The sequence below is a fragment of the Pempheris klunzingeri genome, chromosome 1 (genome assembly GCF_042242105.1).
Source record: "Pempheris klunzingeri isolate RE-2024b chromosome 1, fPemKlu1.hap1, whole genome shotgun sequence".
NCBI lineage: Eukaryota > Metazoa > Chordata > Actinopteri > Acropomatiformes > Pempheridae > Pempheris > Pempheris klunzingeri.
Window position 1 is genome coordinate 6906399 of NC_092012.1, and position 14147 is coordinate 6920545.

General features: G+C 42.7%; 1 protein-coding gene across 11 annotated transcripts in view; it reads right to left on the bottom strand.

Moving 5' to 3' along the window:
* Positions 1-14147, bottom strand: part of myo9aa (myosin IXAa) — a 97879-nt gene that overhangs the window by 10710 nt on the left and 73022 nt on the right. For all 11 annotated transcript variants that reach the window (XM_070838793.1, XM_070838871.1, XM_070839024.1 and 8 more), the window contains 10 exons: positions 13515-13590; positions 9864-10004; positions 9300-9339; positions 9069-9191; positions 7690-7770; positions 7383-7493; positions 4470-4592; positions 3475-3624; positions 2513-2820; positions 244-1998 (listed from right to left, as the gene is read on the bottom strand). In XM_070838793.1, the coding sequence (XP_070694894.1) occupies positions 244-1998; positions 2513-2820; positions 3475-3624; positions 4470-4592; positions 7383-7493; positions 7690-7770; positions 9069-9191; positions 9300-9339; positions 9864-10004; positions 13515-13590 (2908 nt within the window). The remainder of the gene's footprint in view (positions 1-243; positions 1999-2512; positions 2821-3474; positions 3625-4469; positions 4593-7382; positions 7494-7689; positions 7771-9068; positions 9192-9299; positions 9340-9863; positions 10005-13514; positions 13591-14147) is intronic.

Below are 14147 nucleotides of genomic sequence, written 5' to 3' on the forward strand. Positions count from 1 at the left end.
TTTCTATTAATTCATTTTTGACCACTTTCATTTATTAATTTATTCATGCATTTATTTGGTTACAGTTATGGTAACCTTTCTTGTTTTTTTGTTGTTTTTCCCCCCCTTGCTCTTTGTATTTTTATTAAAAATAATACATTACTATTATTCCTACAATGTCATTGTATTTGTATCAGGTCAAAACAGGGAAAATGTATAACAACAAAAACAGAGGCAAAACACAGCAATGCATTAATTACTCACTTTGCAAATGTCACTTTGTCCTTTGGAGAGAAGAAGATGTTGCCCGGTTTATCCGTCATACTAACTGTGATGACTTGATTATTTGGGGGCTTCTTGGTAGCCGTTCTCACTCTGGTTACTCCATCTTTGGACTCCAGCGTGAGTTTGGGCGCCCAGCCTTCAGCAACAGGCCTGCGTCTTTCTCTGGGGACAGAGGAAGGTGGAGGAGGCAGCTGGGGGTGAGAGGCACGGCCCACAACCGGGGGAGAGTGAACTGATGGTGCAGCGGAGTCTGAATGTGTTCTGGCATGAGGAGCGAGCCCTGCTGTTCTCTCAATCAGCAGGGAACTGGGTCTAACAGGCTTGCCAGAGGTTGCAGCTCCACCAACATCTTGTCCGCCCTGTCGACTCTGCTGTATCCTGTGCAGAGCTTCTCCTCTTTGTTTCTCAAACATGTCTCTCTCGTACTGAGCGAAGAAATGCCGCTGCCGCTCCAGCACTTCTTTCTGTTGTCTGATCTGTTCCATCATCTCCTTTTCATTCTGCTGCTGCTGGCTGCGCTGCCTCTCCTCTTTCTCCTCGTTTAGTCGCACCAGCTTCTCTATGACAGCCTGGTCAGCCTGACGGACAGAGGTAGAAACAGGGACGGGACCTTGGGGCACATGAGCTGGGTCTGGTTTCTGTGGTGATGGCGTCAACTCCCCTGTCTGGGCTGCAGAATCTCGAACTTCTACAGGGGGACGGACGATACTGCTCAGCTCTTCGCTTAGTGGCGTTTCTTTCTGCATACTGATGACCACCACCACTGGTCGACGCGACGACTCTCGCCTTTCTTTGAGAGACTTGGTAACAGTGGTGGTGGCTGTAGAGACGGCTGCCTCTTTGTTTTGTTGAGGCTCTTCTGCAGGACGACGGGAGATGACTGTGCTGCCCTCACTAGCAGGGACGTAAAAGGTAGGGAGGTAGTTCTCGATTTTGGGCGGATGTGTGGGCGCAGAGGGGGCTGCCAGGTCTAGTTTGGTCTGGCCAAGGCTGCCTGGGTGGGCAACAGCATCAGAAACCCCTGTCCTGTGTGGCTCAACTGGCTTCGGGCTCATTGACGCAACCTCCACGTTAGGCTCAGGCTCCTGAGCTACCGAAGGAAGAGGGGAGCAGGGGTCCTCGCTGTCTGTCACCTCTTCTGTAGCCTTGGGTGCCACCTCATCCAGACTGAGAAGCTCAAAGCTGCCTTTGGAGCTCTGGCTGTCAGGAGTGCTCTGGGGTGAACGGAGAGGGGGGGTTGAAGGGGGCACCAGCTCGACAGACCAGCGCTGTTCCTCAGATGGGGACGAGGCTCCACCGCTGGTTGCCCGGACCTTGAGGAGCTCCAGGCTGAACTTGGCCTGCTCCAGCTCTCGCATCCGCCGGCTCTCTCTCTTGGCCCGAGTGGTTTTCTGGCCGGGCTCATCTAGAGTTCGGGACCTCTCTCGCACCACCACAGCGGATGTCGGGATAGAGGGCGGTGTTTCAATTTGTGCTTTCGAGGGGCTCTCTTGAGTTTGCTCTCTTCCTTCTCCTTCCGCCTCAACTGCGCCCTCGTGGCTGCTGAGCATTTGGAGGCTCCTCTCTCGTTGCTCGTAGGAACGATCCTCCCATGTGCTGAGGTCCATCCCCATGATTCTCTCGGGTGGCTCCTCTTCTTCTGGCGAGAGACTCACTTGGCCATTCTGTAGCTGAAGCAGCTTCTCCTGCTGCTCCTTCTCCTCCCTCAGTCTCTGTTCTCTCAGCGTTTCAAAGCTGTCCAAGAAGAAGGCACAGTTACCACTTTAGCTGATGTCGAAATACTTCCTACTTCTATCATCAAGATACATTTAAACAGCTGAAGTTATTCATATCAAATCACAGCTGCCTCAAATATTCACCAAACTTAGAGTCTGATTTGATTCCTGTTCTCAGCAGCTCAGCTGATTGTAGAGCTGCTTTGGGTTGGATTGCTTGCGTAATGGCATGCTCGTACCAAGCCTGGTCTATACGCACACTGAACAATGACCAAATACCCCACAGAGCTGAGTGCAAAGATTAATCTGGCTTTTCACCGGGTTGAGAAAAAAAGACACACACAAAAAAAAAAAAGAAAAAAAAATCACAGTCACTTACCCTCAGAAGTTATTTTCAGATTACTGATCCTTGATAACAACGCTGAAGTGTTTGCTTTTGTTAAACTAAACTATGCTTCAGTTTTACAGAGTAGAACAGAAAAACTATGTTTGGTGCTACTGCTCAGGATAAGGTGATTTATATTTCAGCTTACCTCTGCCTGGCGAGGTAGCCTCTGCTAACTGCCTGTAGTTGTACCACAGCACCATACAGACGCAAGTAAGCTTCTCTGGCTTGATGACAGCGCCAGGCCGTCTGAATAACCAGAGCTGCTGTGCAGCGCCGGTAGAGCCATAACCTCCATGCCCTCTGCAGCACCAGAGCAGCGTCCCTCCACAGCCTGAAGCGCTGACGCTCCCTGTAACCTCGCCAGTGTGTCTGCAGACACAAAGCTGCCCCCTCTTGGACAGCAGGGTCATGATCCTCCTCCTCTTCTATCGGCCGGTACATACGCCACCATTTCTGTGAGGGGATGATGATAATGACACATTATATAAGATACAGTGAAGTTTTTTCTCCTTTTAGTCAAAACCTATTTTCATGTTCATCTGGTACAGAAATTCAAAAGGTAATCCGCCTTTTTCTTTTACAGGACTGGAAAACAAATCCCAACCAGACTGAACATGTCTGACAGTAACAAGTTGATTTGAAATGGATTTGAGTTGGACTTAGACAAAGATTTCAGATTCAATTTCCAGTTTAGGAACTTTCAGTGTTTTCATTTCTAATGTAGTCCTGCACAATACTAGGACTGAGCAGTATGTGTGAAATCAAGATCACAATACTATTACCAAAACCTATCTGATATTAATATCACAATATTGCAAAGGCAAGTAAAATTCATATAAAGTACAACATATGATAACTGATGAAATTAAATGCTTTTCATTATATCGTTTCATTACATTCGTTAGATTACATCATACAAACCTTATAACCACGTAAAACAAAAACAAATTCAATCATTAGTTTTAGATTAAATTTAGCTTGATAGAGTTTTTTGTAAAACAATAATATCTCAGGAGCATAAAAAGTTATTTAATCATACAGACGGAAACAAATGTAATGAAGTAGATGCGAATACGAGCAGTGATGATAAAAAACACTGTACTGTACCTGGATGCAGATCGCTGCTCCTCTCATCTTAACAAACTGCTTCCTCTCCAGCCGGGCTCTGAATCGCCGCTGCAAAGTGACGATACGTCTGAGAACCTCCCCGTGGAGTAAGGCCTGCAGGCACTGACGCTCAGCCTCCCGCAAAAACACCTGAGGGGAGGGACCATGATGGAGTCAGCACAGGGTAACACACACATTTAATGAAGAACGGGACTGTCTGGCAGCACACAATGAGATCTGCACACACAGTCTGAAAACGCTGGCCGGATACACAGTCACAAGTATGTCAGGTATGATCCTCTAATTATATAGACAGTATCCCGAAGGCATGGACCCCTCCATCATGCCTCATTCATACTGTGGACTTATCCACACCAAATATGGGGCACTGTCTCCATTACATCCTTTTTTCAGAGGGAGGATGCTTTCAGGTAATATGAGGTTATACCGAACACTAAGCTTTCCCTGTTTCTATGACTCTATTTATAGTTTGTGAATTTAACAGTTTAATAAACTTAATGAGCTTGAGCCTCCACATTATTTTGAGTAAATAAATCTGACATTTTCCAGATTACAAAACACCTCAGCATGTAACAAGAGTTATATATAACTTAAACCACATAATGACACAGTATAATGAGCCTTAATATTTTCTTTTCGCCAGTGTCATAATAGAAGAAAATCACTAAACCACTGTTTTGCCCTACATTTTCATTTTTCATTTGGATTACTAGATACATTATGACTGTATTTAACTTACTGAACAGTGATATTCCTCTTAAATGGCTAAAAACACATTCTTTCTATGTAATATATCTTTAATATATATTTTCAGCTTGTTGCAAAACATTATTTAATCTATATCAAACTTAGACTGTGTGAAATGATACACATCAGTGTTTATTTATAGCTGCATCCCTTGGTCACATTCAATATTCTGAATATACTGTTAATCAGTTTATATTCAATTAACTAGTAAAGGGCAGGGTTCATACCATCGTCTTTCCCACTTGGTACCCATCTGGTTCAAGGTCTAGCTGGTCCAGACACTTCTGGATGCCGTCTCTGGTGGCTCGGGTGCCCGCTGGGAGCAGCACAGAGAAGTGATGGACAAAATCCTATCAAGAGAAGGAGGCAGTGTCGTAACAAGTGTTAAAGAGAAATTTGTTAGACAAATTACTGGAGAGAAAGTTTGTGCACATGACAGCAGATACTGTGGGATAACATTTACTTTCTGCTAAAGGCATCAAATTCTTTTTTTAACACTGATTCTAGTACGGGATTAATGGGTTGAAGATGTACAGACTATGGCCTTGAATTTGAAATATAAGTCTTAATTGGCAGCAGAAACTGAAATAGTCTCCTGTAGCATCTCAAGTTGGGGAAAAAAAAGTTGTCAAGGCACATGTGGTTTCAGGTAAAAGTCCATGCTGTCCATATTCGCAGGGGTTCAAACATCACGGCATAAATATGCTGAACTCCCACTCTTCAAACTGAGGCCCATTGTCTGAATTCAATACACCCTGCACCCTGGGCTGTAGGGGGTGGACAGGGAAACAGATGCTGTGTTTATACAATTACAAGCATGGGGAGTGTTTCAGAGACCCGAGGACAATAGAGAGGCTCTGTTCTGAAGAGTCGGAAAACAGCACAGTCCTCCGAAGTGATACCATGCCCAAGATATTTCTCATTAGTGCTGACCGCAGCACTAAATATGTTTGGAGGAATTTCTAGTCAATGACAATGTCTGATGCTAAAATCATCTGGGTGAGCTTGACAAAACAGTTATAGCTACAGTCTTATGAGTTTTGCACTTAGTTATGTAGATTTTAAACTAAAAGGTCAGTCCACACAAATAACTAAATATATATAGTCATTAGTTTTTAAATGTTAGTGGAGACTAGTGACTAGAGACTTCTAGTGGTGGAAAAAGTACCAAGTAAAAGCAGCAGTAAAACAATGCAAAAATGCTCACACATCTTTTCCTAGTATAAAAATAAATCAACAAAATATATATTTAGTATTCAAAGTAAAAATACTCCTGTAACTGATGTATTATATATCAAGGTACTATATAGTTAAAACTACTGCAGCAACAAGTAAGTAGCATCTTGCTGTCGTAGCTTGTCAAGGTGGAGCTTGGATCTTTTGATGTATCTATTTTAGCTCCCAGCCAGGGGGTGGAGCCCCTCCAAATAAATCTGAGGGGTCATAAGTTGATTAGTGAGGGAGGAGAAAAACAAAGTTTTACTACCCACATTAATCATCACGTTTTGACTTTAATCTATCTATTGGATAATTTTACTGTTTGGTTACTGGAATGACACAAGAGAAAACATGTTTTTGATGGAGCTGCTATAACTCTACATGTAGACATCTGAAGCCACAACTTAACATTTGTTTTGTATAACCTTAATCTTAGAAATAAAAAAATAGTAATGATGATGTTCATGATGTACGTAGTGAAGACAACAGTTCAATATCTCCCTCTGAAATGTTTGCTAGTCAAGTTGAAAAATGATTATCCAGAGTAACTAGGACACTGTTTCTGGACAAAGTCGCTGCTGTTGAAATGACTCATGTTTGATTCTTTGAGTGCCATAAATTAAATTTCACTACCCATGACTGTATTTGGAAAGCAGCACAAGGTTCAGCAGTGAAGATCTCAGAGCCGCAGTAAATAAAACCTAAAGTTTCTGCAGGGCTACAGTGCTGTAGATACCACAATGTTTACATTGGAAAATAAGAAGTGACTTAGTGAAGTCACTCACACAGCACCTTGATCTCTGGCTAAAACCTTGTCATGACGTGACTGGCAAGGACAAACGTTCAAGACCACAAAATGGAAACTGATGTAAGAAAAAGTGGGAGTGAACCACTCCCCAACGTTTTCTGTCCAAAGAATCACGTCCAATCAGGATTAAACACGATCCGCTTTATTAGTCATACAGTATTTCTCACAGGGTCGACCTCACTCCTGTGAGAGCCAGTGTGGTTAAGATGGCTGCCATCTCGCTGTCCCCCACAATTCCCTCTGGACACAAACACTATGAATCCTGGCTCAAAGAACATCAGCGATCGCTGCCATCTAAACGCATGAAAACCTGAGTGTCGTTTAAGTTTTGGGATGTGAGCCCGGCACAGACGGAACATGTTAATGTGATCTGCTGCTGAACTCCTTTTAACAACTGGCTTACTGAGTATTTGCTGGAGAACATGATATGTGGCATTTCTTGACAAAGATTAACACAATTTAGAGTAAAGGGGAACTCCACCAATTTTACACATAAAGCTCAATTCACCAGCAATCGTTAGTTTACTAACTCAGACTGTGAAGACTGTTGAATGATGAGGCTCAGTAGGAGCTTGGTCATGTCTGATGAAGTAATTCCTGGGCTAGGCTCAGAGATGACCATTTGTAAACAAAAGGCTCAGGTTGGGTTGTGTAAAAGGTTGGCATTTACTCAATGTGGAGAGCCTAACGAAAAAGATACCATTGATTATGGGAAGTGGAGAATCTAGTATTTGTGGAGCTCGGCCCAGAATAAAGAAACATAAATGGACCACGTTTTATAAGTACAATCTTCATCTGCAAATGTATATGGTGTTTACAGCTTTCAAATAAATGGAATGGAGTAAAAAGTACAATATTTCCTTTCGTGATGTAGAGTACAGTGTCTGAGTTACTTTTCTTCCTATATTCTACCAAGTGGCGAACATGTCCAAACATTTGTGAGATAAACTTTACACATGTACTGTATTTGTTTATCTCCATTGCTTGTTTCTTCTTTTGTCATTTGCTGTAATAAATATTAAAACATTTAAATAAGAATTAAAATCTTGACTTAGATGTAAACAGTGTCTACAGGGTGTACATGTGCGCGTGTGTGTGTGTGTGTGTGTGTTACCTTGAAGCTGTACTTGATGTTGTAGCCTGACTGCCGGATGCGCACCGTCTCCAGCATGCCGGTGTAGCGCAGCTGCCTCAGCACCAGGTTATCATTAAACCTCAAGGGCAGCTGAGAAAGGGGGAAAAAAAGATAATCGAGAAGAGGGGAGAGTGACAGAAAAAGGAGAAGCGACAGGAGGTTACGGGGAGAGAAGAGGGTGGAAATGGTAAACAGCTTTAGAAAAGTTCAGTCTTCAAAGGAAATGAAAAATGCTTTGAAAAGTGAACCAAAACAGTGGAAGCGGTCTGGAGCGAGCACACTGTACCTTCTCAGCATTGGAACGGATGCACTTGACAAAATAAGGCTCAGACTGACCCAGAGTCTCCATTAGCTTGTTGAGAGAGGCCTACACACAATGTATGACACACAAAGAGAAGAGAAGACAAGTTTAACACACAGAAATAAATAAATCTGAGGCATGTATAGAGGCACAAAGTTGTTTGAGAGGCACTGTTGGTCCATCTGTAAATTAGACTTTTACTCAAGTCACTGCTTGGGATCATAAATAATAGAACATGTCTGTAATGGGGGAAAAAAGAAGAAACCACGTGTGCAGTATTTTCATCTGTGTTATTGTGTGTGTGTGTGTGTGTGTAAACATATGCACATGTGTGTGTGTGTGTGTGATAATTCAGTGGCAGGAGGAATTCAGTCTCCTCCCCCTCCATGGGAGATTAAAGCAATCAGCGCAGCACAGGATGTGGGAAGTGAAGTCATCCACGCACTGGGGCCAGGGCTGCCTGCCAGAGGGGCCTCAGCACTCATCTCTACCTCCAACAGCCACAGCAGAGAGAGTTCACTCTCAAAGAAAACGGGAAGAAAGGAGCACTTTTATGCTCGTTGAAAAGTTTGTCTGCGCTGGCGTGTGTTGCCGGACGCCTAAAGTAGCTTTTTATCAGCATCATTTTTAAGATAACCAAATTATTCTGAATGTTGCTGGTAGCTGTCAGTCTTGTTTATCTCACATTTTGGATGGCCTGTGAAATGGAAATCCTCTGCTACCAAATGCCAAAACAAAATCCAGAGCACCTACATAAGTTTTCTGCAGTTTAAACGGTAGGAATAAGCTCATTTTTGGTTGTTGGTGGATTTAATTTCTACAACAATCACCAGAGTTACCCGTTTTCATGGTCTCATCTCCTAAGTGAACATTAGTGAGGACTTTCGAAAGGGTGTGTCCGTATCTGTGAAAAGGAAAACTTTCTACTTTCTCACCAAATTAAAACGTGTTTTTATGGAGATATCTATTAAGTTTTTTTCTTAAATTCCCAGACATTATGTCACATTTAAGACTTTTGGGTGTGTGCGTGCGAACTACGTAATAAACTTCACACACATTATGGACAAATACAGGGATAAGACACAGTCGAGGCCGTGGGCAGGCACAGAGATGGAGGGATGTTTCCGCCCACAGCCAGTTGGAAAGGACACACCTTGTTTTTATCATATTAACAGCTGGAGGGAGATTCCTCTGTCCAGCTCAGGCTAATCGTGTTATTTTTACAGTGAGAACACTGAATGGCCAATCATGGAGCTCTGCAGTGCACTACTGGCTCTGTGTGTGTGTGTGTGTCTGTGAGTGTGTGTGTGTGTGTGTGTGTGTGTGTGTGTGTGTGTGTGTGTGTGTGTGTGTGTGTGCCTGACCTGGAACTGTGCGCTGATACTGGGTGGTTTCTTCTTCTTGTGGAGGTGAAGCAGTGACTTGGTGATGCGGTCGTGAAGCGTCAGGCTGCTGAGGTACTTCAGTGACTTGACATTCAGTAAATGCTGCAGGTGTGAAGTCAAAGTCGGATGATAATGTTAATAATAAAGCATAAGTAGATAAAACAGAACAGAATATTTGCCTTCTATTAAGATAAATTCCCTGTACTGTACCTTTGGAAGAACTGGCTTAGATTTGTAGTTTTTATTCCTCCTGTTTATGAAAAGCAGAAAAGTGAGTCCATTAGTCTAATTTTGAACACTAGAGCAACAAAACCCTCTTTTTGTTCTTTAAATCAACAGGTGAAAAAGTTACTTTTTTTTACTGTCAATTAAAATGTCAACAAAGCATTGAATTAATTCCAGAAATTCTTCCCAAGTGGGTCATATCCCTGTCAAGACAAAGGAACTTCAGTCATCCCCTTGGGGAAATTCTCTGTCAGGGGTCTGAGGTCAGAGTCGGCTACAGAGCAGCACCTTTGGAGCTGGGAGGAATGTAGAGATCGCTGAAGGACACTTGAGCAGTTCAGATGTTTGCTGACACTGGATGTTTCTAGGCCACGAGGCCAAACTACTGACCAAAATAATGAATAACAGTAAAATTAAATGATGTTAGACATAGTATTGCCTTTGACGGAAAGCAAAAAGAAAACCAAACACACCAATGAGAGGAGCACAATATGTATTATAGGCGATATTAAAGCATTGTGGGGACGGCGGATGCGTCTTGTTACTGACATGAGGATGTCGTGGGCTCGCTCGAGGAGTTTGCTGCTGGCAGAGTTGACGAAGATACCGTCTTCGTCTGCGGCGGAGCTGCTGGATGATAAGCGGCTCTGTCGACCCATGCGGCCGTTCCAGCCAAGGCCCGGAGAACCCCTTTGGACAAAAAAACACACGCACAGATCAATGAAGGTGATTAACTTCGAAAAATCAAACTCCATACATTATGCTTGCCTTAGTCTGGGAACATTCACATTACAAGACACATTTGAAGCACATTTTGCATATGGACGAATATGTTGGATAGATGTGATGTGGCTAAGCTTTACAGTGGTGTAACCTATGCATACTATTAAACTGTCTCAAATGCTGCGTTGTATTTGGTATATGCAAAGGGGATATATTCTCCCTGAAGGAATGTCACCAGTAGGGGCAGTAGTTTCCATGCTTTTCCCCACGAGAGAGTGGAATTGACCTCAGACAGAATTCAACACAGTTTACTGAAGCTTCAAAGAGTTTAAACCTCAAGCCTCAAGGTGAAACCTAACCACCTGCCCAGAACACATACAAAAACACGGGCGGTCAGGTCATGGTTAAAACCATTAACCATTCTGAACTATTATAGCCCAGAGGAGAGGACAACAGAGGAGAACAGTTACAGCTGCAGCAGTGGCAATTTATCATTGATTCAGCTCTTTAGACCCATTTTGTTTCCAGTATCATCATTTATATGTTTACAAGGATTTCTCCAGATGAGCCGCACACTATAACACAGCAGCAAGATGTCTTTGGAAACAGACTGTGTTATTAGCATGAGGCTGAATCATTTCTCGAGGGAAAATGAGGACATGAGAGTGTGGAAAGCTTTTTAACGCCTAATGAAAATAAAGGCTAACACATATACAGAAGAGTAGATGAGATGGCTGAGCTTCTGGTAACATAGATTCTTGGTTCAGGGCCACATGTTTGGGTTGAAAGTGTTTTTCTATGGGAGACATACATAAACATGTTTGCAAATTGGTTAGCAGCTTGGCAGATAAGTAAATGGAGCTTATGCTCATTCCATCTCAGTGCTAGCATTAAAAATAAACCATAATCCCCTCTGTGCTCATTGTGTTCATCTTCTTCTGTCTATAAGAAGCACCAAATATATTTTTTTTCCACCTTTAAAAGTGTCAAGAGTTCATTTGCTCTTTGAGCTGATTTAGGCGGCATCGCAGCATGTCTCTTGGGAGGGCAAAGGTGGTTGTTCCATCGATTTCCAAGACTGAAATATCTCAACAACTCCTGGATGGATTGCCATGAAATTATGTAAAGCCATTCCTGCTCCCCTGAGGATGAATCCTAACGACTTTGGTGATCATCTGGCTTCTCATCTAGCACCTCCATCAGGTCACATTTGGTTTATGACCAAATACCTGCTAAATAAATTACATTCCCAGCTGTACTGTCTTTTTTTGCTAGTTAGCATGTTAGCATGCTAATCTAGGATGGTTACCATGGTAAACGTTACACCTGTTAGCATCAGTATGTGAGCTGCATCATGAATGGTGACACTATCATTCATCTTAAAGCACAGCTTCACATGGCTGTGATCTTGTCAGATACATTGAAAGCAACTGTAAAACTAATCAAGCTCCTTGTATGACTAAACATAGTTGACCAGTAAAGATGATCCATCCATCCATCCATCCATCCATCCCCTATACCACTTATCCGTCAGGGTCACAGGGGGGGCTGCAGCCAATCCCAGCTGACTTTGGGCAAAAGGCAAAAAAAGATGATTTGATTTGAAAATTGTTTGATGTCTGAGATGTTAGAAACATACTGTGAGCCCTGGCCAAAAATAGAAACCAGGTGTGACTGTAGTTTCCATTAGTGTTTCTCTCTGGAGCCCATGGAAGAGACCTAGAAGATGCTTCTGTAATGCAGCCGGTACACTGCTCCACTATCCTTATCACAGCCCCAGAGGAGTAGTACACATACATGTGATTTGTCCTGCCAGCCTGCATTACATTACAATATTACACAAAGCTCCAGTGAGTAAGAGTAAATCAAAGTCTAAGGATTTATGTTTATTTCTTCTGTTTGCATCTGGCCTACCATATAAAGATGATGATCAGCTGGGGGGAATTTCTCCCCAGCTGATCATCCATCTCAGTAAGTGGTGATAGTACAATATGCCTCTTGTAGAGACTGTTTATCTCCATAGTTTCTCTTGAGAGTCCCATAAAGCACTACACTGTCCGCTGCTCTCTGCAGCCGACAAGCACCCTGCAGGGACTGAATATTTATCACTCCCTGGGCACTCCTCTCCGATGCATAGCTTGGACTTTACATCACAGAGGAAGCAGCTGCACAGGGTTTAGTGCTCTCCTAGTATGCAGAGGATGAGTGTGCAGTGAGTGAGAGTAAGAGACAAAAAAGGAGGCAGAGGGAGGGCACAGGTTGCAAATCACATTGAGGGGGGATTTTAACAGCCCCAGACTGAGCTCCTGTGTAACAAAAGACATCTTGTACCACTCCGCGCTACCAGTCGTGGTCGTGGGCTGCTAATCTCACGGTCCAGGGCTAATTAGAGGAGTTGGTGGACCGGGGTCTCAGTGGGGTGGAATGAGAGCAACGCTCAGGGTCAAGGCACAGTCATCGCTCTTTTTTTTCTTCTTTTCTAAAAAAAAAAAAATGGTATTCCACGTCTGTCTCAAAATCCCTGGAGGTGAATATCACTGCATGATGATTAAAATGTATGTTATTTAAAGTTTGAGACTCCACCTGTAAGAGAGGTACAAAGAGGCCGGTTGATGATGACTATTTCCTGAGCTCTTTGTAATTTGTGAGATCAAATACTAAGTTTACGGGACGTCCTGGAGGCCTGAAGGGGAGGGGGACTCTGACAATGAACCACAAAGCCACTGCTTTAAGTCCAACCTGGGGCATTTGTTGCAGGTCTTTGCCCATCTCTCTCTCTCCCTTAATTTCCTCTTTTTACTGTCAGCTCAATAATAAATTCACAAAATGTTGGAAAAACTAATAAACAAGTAAAATCTTTACAAAAAGTTAATTCGTCCCCGTGTTGCTCAACTGAATCAGGCCAAACAGACGATAAAAACACAAAAACTGACACTGGATTTTTCTAAAGAATCAAAAGAAAAAAGGGAAAATGCATAAACAAATACTACTGAGATAAATGCACAAGTAATCATTCATGTCTCATATTATGTTTATGAATATCAACATTATCATATTCAGCGTGGATCTGAAACATTACATCATGACTAAAAGTGGGGAAAAAGCTCACTTTCCTTCGCTGTGTCTGTAAATAACTACATATAAAGCAGATAGGTAAAATTATCTAATATATACTATCATAATCCTGCAATAAACTCTACTTTTATGAAGTTAAATCTTTGCTCAGATGAGTAATAGTTTAACTATACGGTAACTTTTGTGACTCAGTACTTTGCCCTGATGTGACACATGTACAGGTGGTTGTGTGTCCAGCCCCTGGCAGTCATTAGGAGAACCTTTGAGTTATAAATAAGAATCTGAAAATGTGTATTTCTTTAAAACTCTCCCGACTTGACCTGACAACTGATTTGGAAGCTTTCTAAAAGAGCTTGAAACACAACATCACAACAAATGTTCAAACACAGCATGGACTCTTACCGTGGGGATTTCTCATTGATGGTGTTGCTTCCCTGCAGGTCTGACAGTGGTGTACGTGGACTCTTTCTGGTCAAACCTGGTCACGGATACACAGGTTGGCGTCACGTGTAAGAACACAAAACCACACGCTCTCACACGCGTGCACACAAAATGGACATAGACAAAAGATCAAATCTTTCAAACCCTTCTCCCAAGCAAAAACACACTTCCGACACCATGTGACACCTCCAGTGTTATTGCAGTGAGTGTTATGTGCCTTTTTATTGGAAATAGAAAGTGCCGCGCATGATTTAACATTGAAACAAATGTCTGTGAGGTTAACAGTGAGTCGCTCTTGTTAGTGTTATTTGGTATAGTATGGATAGTTTGTTTAGTTATTTAAAATACCTAATGAAGCAAGGCAGGCAGTAGCCATTTAGGTGAAACTAAAGAGAATTTAAGAAGTAAAAGTCGGAGCAGAATGGGTGTAATTAAGTGTGCTTTGTTGCACTATTACAGTGTGTTGGCTGGTTTAGGCAGCGACAAGCCTGTAGTTGCTGGCAAGGTGATATTATTCATATAAGAGCATTCCCTGTGAATCTAAAGCCACAGAGGTGAGAAATCAGTGAAATCTACAGTGTGTGTTAGCCTACT